Source organism: Scleropages formosus, chromosome 5 (assembly GCF_900964775.1).
Source record: "Scleropages formosus chromosome 5, fSclFor1.1, whole genome shotgun sequence".
Taxonomy (NCBI): Eukaryota; Metazoa; Chordata; class Actinopteri; order Osteoglossiformes; family Osteoglossidae; genus Scleropages; species Scleropages formosus.
Genome location: NC_041810.1, coordinates 13,890,018 through 13,910,530, shown reverse-complemented (window position 1 = coordinate 13,910,530; position 20,513 = coordinate 13,890,018). Strand labels below are relative to the sequence as shown.

General features: G+C 46.8%; 1 protein-coding gene across 1 annotated transcript in view; it reads right to left on the bottom strand.

Moving 5' to 3' along the window:
- focad (focadhesin) overlaps positions 1 to 20,513 on the bottom strand; it is a 44,061-nt gene that overhangs the window by 18,731 nt on the left and 4,817 nt on the right. Inside the window, exons 3-20 of the mRNA XM_018759646.2 lie at positions 20,385 to 20,456; positions 19,304 to 19,458; positions 16,404 to 16,508; positions 13,255 to 13,356; positions 12,417 to 12,843; positions 11,161 to 11,248; positions 10,822 to 11,021; positions 9,902 to 10,162; positions 5,951 to 6,055; positions 5,729 to 5,830; positions 5,508 to 5,641; positions 4,706 to 4,832; positions 4,482 to 4,616; positions 4,029 to 4,079; positions 3,576 to 3,659; positions 2,982 to 3,108; positions 877 to 1,065; positions 42 to 163 (exon numbers count right to left, since the gene is read on the bottom strand). Of these exons, the coding sequence (XP_018615162.1) occupies positions 42 to 163; positions 877 to 1,065; positions 2,982 to 3,108; positions 3,576 to 3,659; positions 4,029 to 4,079; positions 4,482 to 4,616; positions 4,706 to 4,832; positions 5,508 to 5,641; positions 5,729 to 5,830; positions 5,951 to 6,055; positions 9,902 to 10,162; positions 10,822 to 11,021; positions 11,161 to 11,248; positions 12,417 to 12,843; positions 13,255 to 13,356; positions 16,404 to 16,508; positions 19,304 to 19,458; positions 20,385 to 20,456 (2,586 nt within the window). The remainder of the gene's footprint in view (positions 1 to 41; positions 164 to 876; positions 1,066 to 2,981; positions 3,109 to 3,575; positions 3,660 to 4,028; positions 4,080 to 4,481; positions 4,617 to 4,705; positions 4,833 to 5,507; positions 5,642 to 5,728; positions 5,831 to 5,950; positions 6,056 to 9,901; positions 10,163 to 10,821; positions 11,022 to 11,160; positions 11,249 to 12,416; positions 12,844 to 13,254; positions 13,357 to 16,403; positions 16,509 to 19,303; positions 19,459 to 20,384; positions 20,457 to 20,513) is intronic.

Below are 20,513 nucleotides of genomic sequence, written 5' to 3'. Positions count from 1 at the left end.
GAAACAGGGAGCCATGGGAGCATTAGGTTGGGGGGGTGTACCTCGTGGATGAGGGCTGCCAACATCTGCTGGTAGCTGCGCCCGCGGCTCACCAGGAAGCGGCTGATGGGTCGTCCCTCCCGGTCGCTCTGCACAGGCAGCTCGTAGCAGAGCAGCAGGCCGGCTGCAACACACAGGGACACGTGTGTACAACAGCAGGGCAGAGTTGCCTGCACTAACAGTGGAACGCTAAAGCAAGCAACAGCCTCAAAGGCTGCATTTACTGTAAAACAATACATGCAGCAGAAAGGTTATTTCATAATTGTTTTAAAGTCAGACATGTGTCTCAACTTAGGAATAATAAATAATGCTCATTATGCATCTATTATACATAACAGCTTGCTCAGTTCAGTGTTGTGGTGGTCCAGAGACTATCCTGGAAGAATAGGGTATGGGGCAGGGTACACCCCGGAGAGGACACCAGTCCATCACAGGGCAATGACATACACTAATTCACTCAGACACACACACAGACTACAGGCACTTTGGAGTCATGTGAAACAAATGTCTTTGGACTGTGAGAGGAAACCAGATCATCCGGTGGAAACCCTTGCAATCTTGGAGAAAATATGCAAATTCCACAGAGACTGAGACAGATTTGAACCCACAGCTTGGGACTGTGAGGCTGCCCTAGTGCTTATTAGCAGTGTAAAAAGAGTGATCTTGAACAGCCACTAACTACAGAGTGTGTTGGTGTGCTGGTCCCATTCCTTGGGGGTCATTTCAGGTTGTGTATGTGTGAAGGAACCTGTCAGGCAAGAATGTGCCGTACGGGACAAAAAAAAGCACCCCGCAGGGGCAGCACTGGGCAAGTGCAGGTGAACTATGTATCCTTACCAGCAAGGCCAGCTTTGAGACCGGGCTGCTTGTTCTTCTCGTAGGTCTTCAGCATAAAGCCCGGGATGCCAGACACAGTTTTACCATGGTCAGAGCGCAGACCACTCCCCCTCAGGGCTGTGTGATACACACCACGGGGCATCTGTGTCATCTCTTGTCTCACCAAGGAGGTCAGGAAGTCCTCCAGAGCTGCGTGGGGTGGGAGGGAGACACAGGGGCAGGAGGTCAGCAGAGGAAGAGTTAAAGGTCAGTTCCTAACCCTAACTAGGCCAAAGGCCAGAGAACCAGACACAACATACACTCATCTTATAGCTGTTAATCTGGCCACAGGTCTAGACTTTACGCAAAGCCCAAACTGAACTTTCAAATACACTGGCACCTTGTATCAGGAATGGTCGAGTTATTCCCAAGATGTGAACACTTCCTGGTTTATTTTTAACTGCACTCCCTTCATATCCATCTTCTAAAATTTCTACCTGTAAAGGTGTGAACATAACTGGTGTTCACCAGCCACGTCAACAGATGGCAGTAAAGAGTATCCAAACAAAACAAGAGTTTGGGACCGCCTTAATTCAACTCACTTCCACAGTGTTCACAGCTCATGTCTTGTGTTCCTGAGTGCCAGCGATCAATAACAAGATAAGAAACATCACACGTTTATGGAATGAATCAATAAACAATCAGCATTAAATATAAGTTTATTGGGACAACATTTTCTAATTGTTAATTGATTCAAATTTGGGAATAATTGGTCAACAGATCATTTCAGTGCAGCTCTTAATTATTGAAAATATTTGTTGAAAAGCTTTAGAGCTCTATAAAATTTATTACAGCTGAATCCTAAGTTTTCACAGAGTCTAGTAAACAAATCAAGGTAGGACTGTATTACTTTCTTTTGGTGATTGATTTAATGACAAAAGTGACTCTGGACTCACAAACAAAATAAGTTAGAGTTGCAGTCTCATTTTTCAAGTTGAGGAGCCAGTGTAGTGATGTAAGCAAAAATTAATGGCGCAAACAAGGTTTGCGCAGAAAATTAAATACAAAAAACAAAAATTACAGCTCAGACTCAGATGTTCAAAGGCTGCCCTTGCACTCGAGGCCTGAGGAGCGGAAGCCCTGCCGTGAGCCATCGGCCTGCAGCAACAGAGAAGCCCCGGGCCAAGCAAGTTCAAAGTTAACCTCCCTCCCAGACGATGACCTCTGATCAGGAGTGGGGGCCCGCGGGGGTGAGGGGCTGTGAGACAGACGCTGCCGGACAGGGATGAGCGAGTCCATTGTTGGGGGTAATTACCGCGCTGGCAGGACTGACCGGGTCGTGAGACAACCCCCCCCCCCACCTCCACCCAACCCCCATTCCGGATCCCAACACAAACAGCATGGTTCTTGTCCCACAAGGGACAGGACACCCTGGCTGTATGAGATCTACCTGAGCTCATGGACGTCCATGACATTCTTACAGGTACAAACCTATGGGGATGTCCATGAACAGCCAAAAAAAAAAAAAAAGAGTTGTGATGATGTTCACACCCTTGAAGACCCCAATACCACATGTTCACTCCACTCAGACACAAGGACCCTTCTCGGGAAGGTGGCAGCACCGGAAGAGCACCACAGCAGCCAATGTTTCTCAAGAATTAGCAAATTAACATCCCATCTTAACACCTCTCTCTGTATCTCACCCGTGCTGGGTAACTTATTTTACCAATTCAAGGTCAGTACATTGGCCTACAGAAGGAGGTGGGATTTGAACCTGGGTCCTTTGCAACCAAAGGTGGCAGTCGTAAACTCCTCCTGTTTCCATAAAAACTCACTTCAGTTGCTCAGAAGTCCAGTTTCTGTGTTTTTTGGCATAGACAAGTCTGGTGTTAAGTGAGTTTACGCAAACGTTTGACTGGTACTTTAAGTCTGATTACTTAACCACGACTCCAGTTGCTGGTCTCTTCATTTAACCACTTTGCCTTCCATCATCCCCCAAGCTCATTAAGACTTTCCCAGCAGTCTCGAGGTGAAAAGTCACAAACACAGAACAAGAAGTGACGTGTGGGAGGCTGCGATGCCACTGATGGACATGGGAAAGACAGGAAACCATTTCCGAAGCAAACCTGGTAAAACTGCAGCAGGTGTGAGGAGCAGAAGCTTGATGTAGGAGGAGCCTGGCACAGACAAATCTTCTTCCTCCTCCTCCATCTCTTCTTCATCATCATCAGGAAGCTTTGGCGGTGGCCTAGCCTATCAGAGAACAGGCCTTGAATTATAAATTCAGCTACACATAAATAGTTATGATAATGACAGTTGGTCATTATCAGACATCTGCACTAAGCAGGTTGGGTCTTGTCGGTAAAACAGAGTAAGAAATGTGGGACATGAAGATTGGAAGAGAAGAAAATCATGACCAGAGGACCAGGCTGGCAATGGGGATCCGCTGCCCAAACCCATTCTCGGGCGTGTTTGCACAAACTGGATGGGCATGGAGAATCCCAGTAGCTGGGTTTATGAAGCCCAAGAAAACACTAGCGCCAAACAGCGTGTGTGTGACGTCCCCTTTGGACTATAAACAAGGGTCTATAAAGGTCCCTTGGTGAACAGAAATAAAAAGTAACCCTACGAACACCAGGATAACAGACTTGTACTGTGATTACAGCTCAAAAAGGGTTGCATCACCCGGCGGCGCTTCAACCACGGAAACGGACTCTCACCGGCTCGGGGAGGTGCAGGACAGAGTGCACAGCCTCGGGGAACTCGCTCAGGGCCCTGTAGCCAGCACACGCCACCTTCGGCTCCTGCAACACAGCAGCACACCCCCGCCAGCCGGGGCCCCGCATCCTCAGATGAACCTTTTCAGCCCTTGGCACCCCAGGGGGGCCTTTCTTAGTTACCGCCAGAGGTAAATACCCCCTTTCTCAAGTCTGCCTGGTACCTATTGGTGGAGAGCAGGACATTGTGTGCTTTGTGGTGGAAATGAGGGGCTCGCCCCAGTGCCCAGCTTCAGTGGTGCAAAGAAACGAACAGGTGGTTTTCACTGGCCATTATCACACTGTCCCCATCAGCCCCCCGAGTAAAACCACAGTAAAAGAGCAAAAAAGACCTAAAAAACTAACATGCTATGTTTAGCTTTGTGGAATGATGATCCATGGTGTTCAAAAACTGACCTTGCTGACAGCAAGACCCCATAGGATGGTCACCACTTGATTTTTGAATTTCTGTGGAAGGAAACAAAGGAGTAGGTAACTTCACTAAGGGCACTAATGTAGGAGGTGGGTCTCAAACCTGCGGGGGTACTTAATAATTTTTGATCATTTAACTTGATTTCCTATCAATAACAATGACTATTTACTATGGCTGTCAATTTGCATACAAAGGACAGTGTGACACAATTACATTTCAGGTCTCGTTCTAAAAGGTTGAACATCAGAGGTCCTCCCTGGACCTGAAGTCTACAGCATTTCGATCTTGGGTACCTATTCGCTGTGACGTTTGCCAGACTTTTGACTTGGCTGGACAATTTCAATTTAAGCGACTTACCATTTCATTTCAGCTCTTTGGAGAAAAGCAACTGTTAAATGAGTAAATACAAATGTACACTCATTCTGTAGAAGTGGTACCTCATATTCTTCTGTCTTCACGGACAGTTTGGGCACCAAGGCCAGCAGCTCCGCCAGGGCCTTAGCCACCAGGGGCCTGGAGTCGCAGCTGAGCCGGGGCCCCAGCGCCGCCCACGTGGAGCAGATGTCCACCACCTGGCAGCAGGAAGACCAAGTCAGAAGATCATAAATGTAAGCAATGCACCAACAGCCAGTTTGAGAGCTCTGCAAAGTGCATCACGCACCTCGGCTTGACACAACTCCCGCAGGCCATGCAGGGCCAGAGCAGCTGGTGTGGCCTGGTCGGCCGCCGTACACTGCGCCAGGGTATCCGTGATCTCCGCCAGCATGTCCCCCCCGTGCTGGTAGGGCCTGTGGGTGGGACAAGGGTATGTGGGTGTAGAAGAGGTCTCGAGACCAAGGCTTGCTAAAACCTCAATCTCAGTCCTTCCTTTACAAACAGCATCAGTACATACATTATGAACTACAGTATTACTACACAGATGTTATAAAACTCTGAATACTGCAGAGGCGATATAATGGAGTCTGTGTGTTACGATAGCAGCCAGTCTACAATGCATGCTGCACTGAGCTGCTCACACTTGTTTACCCATTTCTGCAGCAGGGTAACTGGAAGGACTGACATTTGTGGATCTTAGGTGCTCTCACACTGGTATGTGTGTGCCGAGGGTTTCCGTTCATTTTATGCTGGACCTGAGTGTGTGTTAATGAAGCAAAGGCAGTGGAAGAGCAGTGCATTCACAGGGACTCTTTTGGAGATTTCCACAGAAGTAACATAAAGAATGGATACCCAGACAGTAAAAATAGCAACCTAAGCCATATTTCTGTAGCTTCTTTAAACATAACCATCAGCATTTGCTGCTGGCCTGAATCTGATTGTGTCGTAACTCGTTGCTTAGTTACAACTGTCAAAATGTTGCTCGATCGAGACAAAATAGTCACAGGTCGAGAGAGTTCCATTTCTCCACAATACGCAAATACACTTCTAACAAAGTGACCCCTGTGAAGCCTCGCCCACTAGCCGACCTCTCCCTGCACACATCTCGGATGCAGGCGGCCCGGGCCAGGATGTGCTCCCACTGGTCATCTTTCCCCAGGACCACAGTGGACGTCTTCTCCAGCTGGGCCATGAGCTTCTGCAACTCAGGGTAAACACGGTCCTGGGGGGGGGCAGAGCGGCACCATCAGCTCCTGAACACAGAGTAACAGAGTGAGGCGGAGACAGACGGACCGACCGACCCACCCACCTGCCTTTGCCACAAAGCACTCATGAGGCGCAGGGCCACCGCCTGAAGCTTGGGGGAGCTGCCGAGCATCTGGAGGGTTTGCAGCACCTGGGGAACACAGAACTGCCCCAGCAGGCAGCGATCAGCGGAGCTCAGTTCACAAAATCACACCAATTAAACTGTAATAGTGGTTGAAGAGCGGAGGAAACAGGCTTTTGGCTATAAGGGGCGGAAGAAGCGCACCTTGTGTGTGCTCAGCTTGGGCAGGGTGTAGAGCACAGCGTGGGACAGGGCTGGATCACACTGCTTACTCAGCCTCTGCATAAGCACAGGAAGGAGGCTGGGGACCTGTCAGAGAAAGAGGAAGGGTCAGTGTGTGTGTGTGAGAGAGAGAGTGAGAGAGCGCCAGTCAGCGAAAGAGTGCGGGCGAATTCCAGTACCACAGTGCTCTCCCGCAGCGATGGGGCCACTACAAGTGCCAGGTTGTGCTCTGTGTTTCGGCTCGCGGCCGGCGCCCTCCTCCTTTGAAGCTGTTGCCAGACTGCAGGGGGGTGCTCTGGTCTCCGCCTGGGGCTCCTCAAAGCACCCCCAGCGAAAGCTATGCCTCATGGCTCCTTTTCGAGACGCGGGCATCTATTGTGTCCCTTGCAGCCATCTGTCCTCATTGCAGTTCACAAATGAACAGAGAGATCGCTCCATCCAGCAGATGGCGTAATGATTAGAGGGTCTATTGATTGGACCCTGCTTGATCAAGGTATTTAGTATTGATAAAGTAAGAATTATAAATAGGTAACTCACTATAAATTATTGTACAAACCTAATGCAGTAAGGCTCTTTGGAGAAACTGATTTACTCAGTGAATAAATAATAACGGCAACATTTATTGGCACCAAGCTATACGTTATTTATACTTTGGTTTTCCTTCAGAGGCAAATAATCTTTTATTACTATGGCAACCTAACTTGAATAATTTTAACGAGTTGTGTGATTTGAATGAGATAAAGATTAACAATAACAAATTAATAAATAATTAAGAAGTTATTAATTCAGATGATACAAAAGCTTTAACTACACTGTAATTGTGTGGCTGAATCACCAGTAAGTACATGTCTGTGTCCAGTCATCCAATCATTATTTATTTTTATTCTTTAATCAGAACACAGAAGTCTTGACTGTTGTAGGAGGCTAATGGCGGTAATACCCATCGTTACACCCCATGGTAGTACCATGCCTGAATCTCCACAGAGACCCCGCGAGATCCCTGCTTTGGCAGTAGTGGTACTCCGGCACGTCACAGGACAGCGTCCGGTGGGAAACTCACGCTGTCTGGTTCACAGCCCCTCCGAGGCTCCCCCACCCCGATTCTACTGTGGTGCTAACCGTTCTGCTCGCCCAAAACATCTTAACCCTGTCGCCGAAACAGACGCATGCTGACTTAACCTCTGAACCAGGACTGAGAGAATTAACCCTTCCCTTCCATGACCGATACAGGGGGTGTCGACCCCTTGTGGGTGGGAACAGAGGCTGCCAATTACAGATCAGTCTGGCACAGAGCAGAAAAAGTGAAGCAAAGTGGACCGTGGGGTAAACATATTCCTGATCCCATTCCTCAGTCTTCGTTTGCTTTATGAGCTTCCCACATGTACCACTTTCATTAAGGACAGTGACTTCTCATGTTACAAACATGCAGGCTATGAATTTTTGAAGACACAAACATTTCCCGGTTTTTCAAAATTGTTCTTTTAAGAATTTCCTTCACTTACTAATTTTCAAAAATTCTCTCTACTGTAGAGTAAACCTTGCAAGCCAAGAAACAGCAGTAAGGAGCACCTAAACAGAAGTCTGAGACCGCCTTAATTCAGCTCCCTTCCACAATGCTTACAGTTCATGCCTGGTGTTCATCAGCTCTAGTAACCACTGACTGAGGAATGCTGCACATTTACTTCATGAATCAGTAAGCGTTTGGCATTGAACAAGAGTTTTTATTTTCCTTTGTTTGACATTAGTTTAATTTTAATGTAACTCAAAGCATAAAACACAAAAATAATAAAAAAAAAAAAAAAAAAAAAAAAAAAAACAGAATATTTTTTACTTATTACACTTTACAGTACAACCAAACAGGTGAATAAATCAAGGTATGTCTGTATTATTAACCTTTTACCGCTTTACTAGACTTTACTATGTTTTAATGGTACCTGACTTTAGAGTTATCATTTACATTTATTTATTTAGCAGACACTTTTCTCCAGAGCGACTTCAATGAACTCTGTATAGTGCCATCAGCCCACACACCTTATTCACCAAGGTGACTTACACTGCTAGATACACTACTTACAAGGGGTCTCTGATCCATACATCAGTGAAACACACACACTCTCTGTGTCACTCACACACTGTGAGGGAACCTGAACAGCATGTCTTTGGACTGTGGAAGGAAACCAGAGCACCCGGAAGAAACGCATACAGAGACACGGGGAGAACGTGCAAACTCCACACAGACTGAGTGGAGATCGAATCCATGCCCTCTCGCACCACCCAGGCGGTGAGACAGTAGCGCTACTCGCTGTTCCACCGTGCCGCCCAACAATATCAACAATATGAGTTACGAACAGACCTCCGGGCTCCGGAACTAGCTGTGTTTGTAAGTTGAGAAGCCAGAGTATCCGAACAGCTTCTAGCAGGGACAGATTCTGGTTTTCAAAACCAGTTCCTTTCTCCAAGACAGAAATGATAGAGCAGCTCTCTTCTCTCAGTGGGAGGATTCATAAATCGTAAGGTCGAATCAAACCGAACCAGTGACTGGACTTCCGAGCTGCTGTCCTGCCATCCAGACCACTTTTTTACAGAACAGCGAGGGACCATTAAACACGGAGAGGCATCCAGTTGTCTTCCCAGCTGTGGGTCTGGCCCACAAGGTACATTATTCACTTCATTTCTTTTAGACTGGAGAAACCGTGCAAAATAATTCATCATGGAGTGGAAGAATTCAGGGGACGGCACTCCACGGCGACAGCGCCTAATTTGCATAAAGCGCTTATCGCTGCCGTTCCGTCGCACCTTGCCTGTTGCCTAGCAACTCCAACATCTGCATGGCGGCCTGTCAGGGGGAGGGTAAGGAGGGTGGGTGGGTGAAGGGCAGTGTACTCAACATCGATGCCTTTTTCCTTCTCTCTTCCACAAAAAGCAACAACCAGGAGAGCAGCAGGGTGGTAGAGGACAGAATGGGAGCTCCTACGTCACACATACCACTCCAGGGACGTGTGGCCTCTGAACCCCAAGCTCCTGGCTCTGCTGGCTACACAGCAATGCACTTTTCATGCTGCAGTTCATTCTCCCGACATCACATGCAAATTGTTTGCAGTGCAATGCGCCGAGGGTCCAGGGGGCCAATCTGCCTGCTCCGCACTCACCGAGATGGAGGTCACGGGAGATCAGGGCATAACTACAGCCACCAGATGAAACATGCAGTCTCATAAAATGGCAGCACAGCAAGATGCATACTAAGCAGCACAAACTCTGCAATCACACACAGTGAAATTCAATGAGTTTCATCTAGTCATTTTTACTGGCAAGAACTTAATAAAACCCAGTCCTCCATCCAGCTTTTTGCATTTGCTTCTGGGAAACATCTATCACTTTAAAAAGGCCTTAGATCCAGGAGATGAAAACATCCTTAGCTGGGAAAAATGTGCTCTTGCTACTTGTGATACACAGAATATTCCTAGGATGCTCCTCACTGGCATGGAGTGGTTGAATTTAAGAACCCGTGGGGGTATTTCAGTCAGCATGGCAGCAGAGCACACAGCACTGGTGTCTCACAGCTCATACACTGCAGGCTTAGACATAGATTCATATCCAACTCAGTCCGTGTGGAGTTTGTATGTTCTCCTCGTGTTCCTGTGGGTTTCCTCCAGGTGCTCTGGTTTCCTCCCACAGTTCAAAGACACACATTTTGGATGAATTGGTGACTCTAAATTGCCTTTAATGCATAGAGTGAATGAGTATGTGTGACTGCCCTGTGATGCACTATTAACCCATACAGGGTGAACCCCGCCCCACACCCTATTCTTCTGGAATAGGCCCCGGACCACCACAACCCGGCTGTGGACAATTAGTTATTAGTAACAGTTGGGTCGCGTGTGTACTTCCTCTTTTGCCACACTGTAAGATCTGACATTTTCCATCATGCCCCACCTGGGAAGGGTCAGCCTGGGCCACGAGGGCAGTGGTGTCTAGGGCAAGTCTGCAGTCGTCCCCGTGGCTGACGATCACCAGGTAGGCCAGAAGGAGCACAAAGTGGTCAGGTACACGCTGGTTCAGGGGGAGGACGGAGCAGGCAGCGTGGAGCCAATCACGGGCCGCCGCTGGGTCACGGCTCAGGCACCGCAGAACAAGGGTGGCCACCAGTACCTCACAGTACCAGGAACTGAGTGGAAGAGTAAGGCGCACAGAATCCTGGGAAGGGAGCAGAGCACAACACCGGAAATCACAGGGCTTGGTCGGTTGAGGAACTAATGACAAGATGACAAAAAAACCACTGTCATTTTCACATATTATTCAGACGTAAGTGGCTTATTGGAGTCATTTTTCAGTGGCAACCCTGATTTTAACCTTTTAATGACCAATCATTTTGACACTTTGTGTTTATTCGTATACTTTTACTGAATTAGCAGAGCATGATGATTTTCAAAGAGTATTTCACAAAAAAAAACTAAACAGAAACACGATTTTTGAACAAAACATGAAAATGACACTATTACACAGTCAAATGTTTTGTCTGAGGCTAACACAGGACGACCTTACTTTGTGGGTGAGCTCATCTAAGCTGCCTAAAATTTGCTTGACCCACGACTGTTGGACGTAAATGGCCTTGAACAATACTATATTAAGTGTATATGGATACTGTATTTTCCACAGCTATTCTATTTAAATTACTATTTAAAACTACTTGTAAAACTGTCCCTCCATCCCTCAGGAATACCCACCCCAAAACCTAACTTGGGCTGTGACCACAGCATTGGGAATCACTCACCTGGAATGAGCATACAGAAGAAAACACAAGTGTAAGCAAGCCCAAAAAAGACCCTTATCTTACTACACCGATGCCTCCATACCTCTGGAGTGTCACGGGGCCTCCGCTGAACAGCCTCCAGGAGAGAGTGGGCCAGCTGCTGGTTTTGGGCCCGGATGCTGGGGTCCATGAGAGCCTCCATCAGCACTGTGCAGGACAGGATCTGTAGGAGGGGCAGAACCAGGACAGGGGCCACCTGGGGGCACGTCTCTGCTTCCCCTTCCAGGGAGAGCACCTTTGAAGCTGCGTTTCAGTGAGAGGAAGAGTAAAACAGCACTTTCAGGCCAATCAAAACCTGTGAAATTACTGCTGTGAGAATTCAAAATGACAATGAGTTCACTGCTGACACGAAGGCCGAGGCGGTCGGGCAACCGGGCCATACCTAGGGTGAGGATAGCTGCCTGCTGCGATGGCGGGGCCTTCATCAGTAGCAGTGCAATTCCCACAATCATCTGCTCTATTGGAAACCCCTGCAGCAAGAAGGGGCCGAGGACAGAGAAGATGTTAACGTGTAAACATAAAGTAATGGCTGCAATGGGGTGTGTCTCAAAGAGGAATTTTTAACATTGAGCCACACAGCTCCAGGAGGTGATGGGGTTCAACACAATGAGGAGACCTTGAAGCTGGAGGCTACTTTTAACAACCAAACAAAAAGGAAATGTAGAGAAGTAAGACAACAAAGGAACCACAAAATAATCTGAATATGCTAGTATATCTTGGATATAATTAGATGGTTCCAGATTTGCATTACATTTACATTTATTCGTTTAGCAGACACTTTCTCCAAAGCGATGTACATCTCATAGAAAATACAATGTGTTTATTACATCAACAGAAAGAGAGACTTCGATGCAGATGCATGATTCTAAAGTACAGTTAGTTACTTTCCACCATATGAACCAATGGACATCACACTAGTAGCTGCATAAAACTTTATCTGAATATAGAGAATTCCTATTCACATTCCAAATATACACACACACACACACACACACACACACACACACACACACACACACACACACACACAAAATTCAATTTTTTTGAGCGTTGTTCTCACAGTGACACAGAGCACTTGAACACAGGCATAAGGCAAAGACACAAATATATCATACAAGGAGACAAAGAAACTACATAACTAGCCTAATATATTATCAATGTTTCTATAAAGCTATAAGTACACCTACTGGCCACGGAGGAAAGGAGCAAAAAATTCCCAACTGAAAAACTATGTATACACACACACAAACAGAATATATATTTTTTTTAAAGTAAACTCTACTCTAGATCATCTTATTTGTATGACTTTTTTCTCTATAGTGACTTATACTAAGGTTTAGACACAAGTAACTTACATTGATGTACCCATTTTTGCAAGGTAATTTTTACTGTTTCAATTCAGTGTACGTACCTTGATCAAAGGTACTACAGCAGGAAGGGGGAATCCAACATTGGTCCAAACAGCGCATATTAATTACTTTACCCCAATTAACTCGTCTAAATATTCGTCTTTAAAAAGATAATGAAGAAAAAAGTCAGCACAGAAACTTTCATTACTATAACATCACAGGGGTCACAGGAGGCCTCGTGATAGGAAGGTCCAAACCCTGGGACTGACCCACACCCCAAGCAACTCACCTGAGAACAGGCAGGGAGCAGCTTCTGGATGAGGCGGAGAAGAGGGCCACACTCCCCAGTGAGCCCTAGGCCCAGGTGACAAGCGCACAGAAGCTGCAGGACCAGCTGGGCACACTCAGGCTCCCAGTGGCCATCGGAGGAAAGCAAGGCAGGGAGGAGAGCATCCACAAACTGACCAAATTCCACCAGTGCTGTGACACTGTCCACATGCATGTGGGGAACCAGCTCCAACAGGCAGCGCATGAGGCAGCAGGTCATGGCGGGGGGCCAGGGGTTTCTTCTAGTACTATCACTCCCTGGCCCAGTGGGAGGCAGGAGCACTCTCAGCAGATTTTGCCTCAATGCTGAGTGTTCTGGAAGATGCAGTGGCTCGCAGTACAGGTAGCGCAGGAATGGGATGAGCAAGGTGATATGGTCTGATTTGTCACTGCAGGATCAGACAGGGACATCAGTCTTCACCCCCCCCCTCTCACCCTGTCATACACTGCATTAAGCTGCTTCACTTTTTATTAAAACCTATCCTCTGGAACCTACTTTAATAACTTTAACCATTTCCCTATTTTACCACAGCATATGCTAAATTTCTCACATCATACAACTTACGAAAGAATTCAAGTTGTGTTAGCATGGTGAAAAAAGAGGGGCTGCTTCTGAAGTCAATGTGAACATTAGTACACATAACACATATAACTTTCTGCCAGTAAATGTAGTACCTTGACAGAGGGTACAGCAAGTGGCAGGATTCAAACCCAGGCATTTTGATGGCAAAGCAATGCCTCTAACCACTACACCGCTTGTAGTCCTTTGGGCCGATCGGAAACACATAGAGAGAACCCACCTGCTGGCAGCCTGCTGGATGAAGTCATCAATCTCCTGCAGGAGGGTGGGCCAGCAGTCCGGACGGTTCTCCAGGACCGTGATGTACGGGTGTGGTGGGTTCCTGAAGAGCAGAGTTCACACTGTGACCGCAGACCCAGCGCATGCACAACAGACAGTCACACAGAGGTCAGACATCCAATTGCTCGACTGACACTCACTGTCAAAGCAACAGTACCTGCACTCCACAGATTAAACAAGAGTAATACTTCTCCTTCATTCATTCACGCATTCGTTCCTTCATTCAAGTACTATGTTTAATCGTGCACTACCGAATTGGAAAGTAAATCCAGGTGAAAAAAAGCCAAGGGCTGAATGCAGATTCACACAAGTGATGACTGCATCCAAGGTAGTGAGAGAGAGCGAGTGAGTATGAGTGACTTGGTGTGTGTCAGGTCGGTGTATGAGCCTTGGAAGGGTTCGCCGGTCATGCTCTTGCTCTTCAAGTGCAGGGTATGCCCCTGAAAGCTCTACACCAACATCACCAAAGACAGGTTGTGAGCATTCAGAGTGCTGAGCTTCACCCACTTGTAAAGCGTATACGGTTTTATGAGCCAAGTTAACTTACGTGAAGGTCACAACAGTCCAAAAGCAGCAAAAGTTTAAATGCATTTTAAAAACGCCACAGAGCTTTTTCTTCCTGAATCACAGTTCTGACAAAAACGAATGCAGGATTATCATACTTTGGACACAAAAAAAGCAGCTCAGATAGACCAGTTCCACCCTGATAGCGAAAGGATTCAATATTTTCACATAAATCAAAAAGCAGAATTTTAATGCTACTGACTGAAATAAATCTGAGATAAAACGAGACAAGAAGCACACAACGGCCAAGCAGATCTACACCCTGTCAGTCACAGAAGAAGAGCTCCTCCTACCCCAAACCCAATCTCGCTGACCATCTCGTACCCCGAGTTTCCCCACAAAGAGTGGGGACCTTTGCCTTAACACATCCCCCATCCATCAGAGCCCCTCCATAGCCCCTGCACCATATTCTCTGAAAATAAAACAAAACCAGGCAGGCGCCTGACAGGTTAACCTCACTCTTCAGTTCAACTCCTCAAAGTTCAACGGCAAGTTCAGGAAGCAAAGCTGGGAGCGTCCCGGGGGAGGAAGGAGGGTTCTGAGAGTCTCGATTTTGACATACATGTTTGAAATGAGCCTCAGACGTACACGCCAGCAACCCAACATCTGCAATAAATAAGTGTCACCAAAGGGTCTGACACGATTAGCGAGCATCAATAAGAAGAGCTTTGTGTTTCACAAAGCAGCTGTTGTGTTTGCTCCACTCCGGGGTGCGGAATAACTACCCCACGCTTACACAGACACTTTTAACAAGCCAACACTTCCTCACCCGCCACCCTTCTAACCACTAAAAGCCAAACTGCAACAAATGTACACTGGCTCCGAAACGCATGAACACACTTTGAATTGGAAGTCCATTCGTAACTCGATTTGTTTGTAAATCTAAAGTCCCTCTAAAGTCCCCACTAAGGCACAATCAATGAAAGCCATGTATAAACCTAACCCTGAAAGGCACACTGGACACGGGCTTCAGCTAAATAATAATAGTAATGTCTGTGTCTTAAAAGACAGCGACAGAAAAGCCCTCCACTCTTGACCATCCGACCACAGTGGTCACCATCCTCCAAAAGAAATGGATAGGAGGTAGGGGGTGCTTACCCTTCATTTAACCTTTTTACCTCTGGAGGAAAAATGCCTCTGATGTCATTTAGCCCCAGACCCCGATGGAAACCATGCTGGTGAGGCAGTTGCCCTTCCTCAGCCATTCTCCACCCCTAAATTCCCTGACAGGCTGCGACAAAGACATGACCTCAATCCCACCCCTGCACCCGGTGGGGGGAGGGGGACCTGTCCCCTTACGGAGTCATCTCTCAACTTTGTGTTATGAAATTAAACAACAAACGGCGGTCTTTCTCACCCATCACCGGTAACTGACACTCAGAAATCAGCCCGACGTGACTTTCATTACCGTTAAGAAGATGGCCCCCATGGGAGCACGAACAGCCAATCTGAAGGGGAGGTCTGAAGCCGTGCTCCAATTAGAGTGACCTTTGACCTCGGCGATCAATGAAAACTCTATTAGGTGTCTGCGAGTGCGTTGCCACACTGCTGTACATAATGGACATTATAACACCCTCACTGTTTCATTTGGACACAATGTGAAGACCAAGTAATGTGACACAGAACAAGATATTTTGATTTACTTCCACCAAAATGTGTCCCATTCTTCCTGCTTAGTACCTTCGTTCGTTTAAACCAAACCAACCTAGTGTGACTGCAGCCTGCCACTATTTCACCATGTAGCCTGTTCATTTCTCCTAGAATACTATTGTGTGTCTGTGTGTGTGCTATTGCAGCCTCGCAGTTTCCTTCAGGATTATTAAAGTTCTCACTCATTCTTCACTCGCATCGGTGGTGTGATGAGTATATTCTAGATAACATGGCAACCAGTCAGACAAGTCGAGACACGGAAATGCACGAAATGCAGCACATTTTCACTCCGGCATTCAATTCTACCAAAAAAAAAAAAACCAACGTAAAGATCTATTATTAAGTGTGAGATCCTATTATACTTATAAAGTGCAGTATGTACGGTGCAAGTTTAAGGAAGAACAGCTTTTGCTGCCAAAGGTTAGCACTAGCATTACTAGACGCTTTGTGAACTAGTATTAGCATTAGGAGAGGTTCTGTGAGTCAGCATTAGCACTGGGCTGAACTGACAGCACATTTAACAAAAGTCAGTTACATTCTCTCTTTCGTCAGCAAACACTCTGCTAGTATTAGCATAATGCTCCGCGAGTTAGGGTTTGGGTTAGGACAGACTCCGTGAGGTACCATTAGGACGGACACTGCGAGCTAGCACTAGCGCTAACACGTTCTCTGTAAGTTAGCATTAGTCAATGACAGGCTCTGCGAATTAGCTTTAACATTGGAATGCTCGCATTTAAGAAGAAAGTGAGTGTTAATTTAACGAAAACCAGTCACATTTTCCATAGAAAATGCTCCGTTTCGCCATTAGCGCAGGCTGCGGGAGTTAGCATTAGCGTTCCAGCACCGGCTCTGAGCGAGAGGGAACCTCAGACCCACCTGATGGAGTACGGACAGGTGAAGAGGCCTCCGTCCCGTTTCCGCTGCCGCTCTGCCTGCATTCGCATGAGTTTGCCCAGCACCTTGAGGAGACCCTGGACGCTCCTGTGTGGACAGAGAGGACATGGATGGAGTCGGCAGCCCAGCAGCAGACGGCGACCACCGCACACCCTCTACCAGCCTCCCCGAGTACACAGACGCACCTTTACACCTGTCATATGAACGAAAAACCAACAAGATACTGCAGAGGATGAGTGCATCAGGTAATATTCATCACATACGTCACCAACGTAACAGTTAACGCAGCCCAAATGCCCAATTTTTACATTTATTCGTTTAGCAGACACTTTTCTCCGCAGAGACGTACATCTCAGAGAAAATACAATTTGTGCATTACGTTAGGAGAAAGCAGGACATAGTTGCTCTCTTTCTCTACCCATTTCACTCTTAAGAATTGTGTGATTCTTAAGTAAACTTAGTTTGTTTCCGTCTAGTTTATGCACCGATGTTGATCGGACGAGTAGGTGCACAAAACTCAGAATAGACAATTCCTGATCACCTTCCTACATTTTTTTATTTTAAAAGGTACACAAACATTTACGTACAATATTTTCGTTAACATTTTATCCTGATGGTAGAAACAGTGACAATTTCCCAAAAATTTTTTCTATGTTCCTGAGTGGCCTTCTGAGTATTAGATGGATTCTAAAGAATAGTATTTAATGAATTTGTCCAAGGTTTAGTTTAACATCTTTCTATGCAATGTTAGTTAATGAAATTTACAGTGATTTAGCCATTTATCCAGCTGGGTAATTTTTATGATATCAATTCAGGGTCAGTTTTTTGATGAAGAGTGCCATAGAAGGAGTGGGGATTCCAATCAGTAGCTGTAAGATTACATGAGGAACTACTAACCACTATGCCACCTACTCTCCTTGCTGGTAGTGTAGGGCCTCCTTTTAGCATGGAGACAGCGAGGTGGCATAGTGATTTAGAGTTGTTGTCTTGCAATCTGAAGGATATGGGTTCAAATCCCACCTTCTTCTGTGGTACCCTTGATCAAGTACTTACCCTAAATTGATATGATAGAAATTATGGATACTGTATAAAAGGGAAAATCAGTAGTCAAGTAGATGAGGATACAAATATGACAGTGTAAAAGTCTTTAGAAAAAATGCAGATGAATAATAATAATAATAATAATAATAAAAGAGTAACGCAGTCCACTGGAAAACAGAAAGAGAGACAACTTTTCTACCTTTAAAAAACTTAAACACCAATTGGACAATGGCAACAGCAGCACGAAGAGCAGCCTTAGCAACAGCCACAGCCAGACAAATAACAAAATTGAGAGCAAAAAGAAGTTTCAGGGCCAATAAAATAAAGTGGGGGGGGGGGGGGGGGGGGCGAATCCATCTCTGATGAAGGGAAGACAGTTGGGGTGGGGGTAAAGACTTATCTCCCCAGTAAGTGGGTGTGTGAGGATGGGGTGGGAGAGCGAGGAGAAACGGATCGGGCAGGATCTGAGGGCCGACGCCGCCGTCCCCCGACGAGGCACAGCGACGAGTGCCGCTCGCACGTTATAAATCAATTATGTGTGTCGGTGTGGGCCCGGCTCCCTTTAATCTCCGGCACTTTCATCTGCGCGGCAGGGGAGCCAGCACGCTCCAAATCCCGCACCCTGCTTCGCCTTCCTACCCCTCCTCTGCGCCTTACCATTATATTTAACCATGGAACGTATCCCGGCATGGGAGTTGGGGGTGGGGGGTGGAGCCGGGGAGCAAACCTCCATGAGATAGTTTGGAAAATGCCTTTCTGGCTTTCATGTTCTGACTTCCCCTGCCTTGGGAGGCCGTTTTGTGCACGGATACACTTCATTAATTATTACAAACCACATAAATAATAATAAATAATGAATTCCATTGCATCAAATATGTGCGGATTGCAGAAAAAGGATGGCTAAACACTCGCCGAGAGAAAGAGAGCGCAGCTGGCGGGATAGCACCACAGAAACTACACGTTCGTCCCTGAAGGATGGGGCCTATGGAAGCCCAGTGACGAAAGTCCAACTTCAACACCGTCCCCAGGAAAACCTCCCCCCTGTGGACCTCCTGGTGTTCACGCAAGCAGAGTCCCTAACACAGCCACACCAACTGGTGGTTCCTATGGTACAGTAAGCTATCTCCATGAATACATAAAATACATGAAGATCATAGAGAATATTGGTGGTCTTTGTAGCTCGGGTTGATGGTTGAGGTGTTCGGTTGTTCGCCAAGCTTGGCGTTTAGGTTGCAAACGTTTCATCCCCAGTCGAGGTGACATCATCAGTGCGCAAGTTGTGTGATTTGTGTTGGATGCTTCCTCCTTTATAGGTAGTTTGATGGGTGGGATCGCCTGAAGCTTGGACGTGATTGGTTGGTTTCATGTGACCTTGAGCATGAAAGGTTCTTAGGATTTCTGATTGGTCGGTTGCCGGTTGGGCCACCATGAAACCCAACACAAATCACACAACTTGCGCACTGATGATGTCACCTCGACTGGGGATGAAACGTTTGCAACCTAAATGGCGAACAACCGAACGCCTCAAACATAAAATACATTTACACCATAATGGCACAGACAACACTGACACTAGTGAGACTCTTAAATAAACCACAACAGTCCACATAAGATTGTGAGCACAGGACTGGGGCAGCAAGTGGTGTAGTAGTTAGAGCCATGTCTTCTGTTCAGCATCCAAAACCAGAAGCTCCACTGCCACTGAACGGCACTGCCAGCTCAGTCCACCACAATCTGTACACACACTACTGTCCAGGAGGTTGTGGGCTCAGTCCTGATGAAGTCATCACAACCTGCAGAAATGTTTTAGCTTCTTTTCTAACTAGCTATCAGTAACCTACCTGGCTGAGGGTACAAGGTTGAGCATGCCGTTGAGCACCTGTTGCAGGTCTGCGTGGCCCTGCTCCACCAGTAGCACCAACGCATCACAGCAGGCCGAGCGCACCCCCGCCTCTTCGCCTCCACACTGCTCCCAGAGCACCTCCAGGGTGGGGCTCTGCAGGGAGAGGTAGGGTCAAAGTATACAATTAGTCCCAGGGGAGGAGCATGTGGTCGAAACACTAAGTGGCCCCTGGGAGACAGCGAGGGCAGAAGTGCCACCAGCTCCACAGGGACACCCTACAGGCTGCTCTCCAAAGCCATGGGTTCAGATACGCGGCAGCCCAGTTACCGCATTCACCTCGCTCCTTCACCGAAGGCAACATTATGCCCGCTGCTGACCGGTTCAGAAACAGAGTAAAGAGAATACAGCTGGGATCCTGACCAAGTCCTGTGCTAGAGACCACATGACAGCTGTGAGGGAATCGCTGCAATGCTTCCTGTAAGACTCTGTGTTTCCTTCAAAATCCTTGTGCACCTGTGTACCTCACTGATCTTCTATCGGTCTGTTCCCCACTTTGCAGTCTTCCTTCATCTGACCCAGGTCTATTACACATCACTTACGTTCTCCTGCACTCAAGTTGCCTTTTTTTAATTTTGTTTTAGCTGTAATTTACAGTGACTATTGTTGTTTCCTATATGTCTTCTTCTTACCATAGGGCTTTTGAAAAGATGCTTTTAAAGACACTAAACAAAATAGTTTATTATAAAAAATACAGAAACTGTCACAGGATTATCCTCTGTAAAGCTGTACTATGTTGTGTATGAAACAAATAACTCATATCTACACTTCAACAAGGTCAACAAGTTCTATCTTCTGTTTGTTTTTTTGGCTATATGCTGTAACGAGTTTTTGATTTCAGACGTATTACATCCCCCTATCGAGCATACTGGCCAGATTGTGAGATGAACAAGGAGGGGTATTCATGTTCCACTTGGGTGCATCACCTCATGGGGCTACAACCTGAACTCATCTCTGCTAGGAGCATGATAAAAGCTCCATTCTGATGTGTGGCAGAAAGCTGAACATGAGATGTGACTCACCTGAGTGGAGAGCTGCAGAACCTCATTCTGGCCCTTTTCCCTCAGCACGGCTGTAACCAGGCTCTTCACTGCCTGCAGACATAGAAAGCACCACGAGTTCCTCTTGTTTCTATTTGTGTGTGCGTGCGT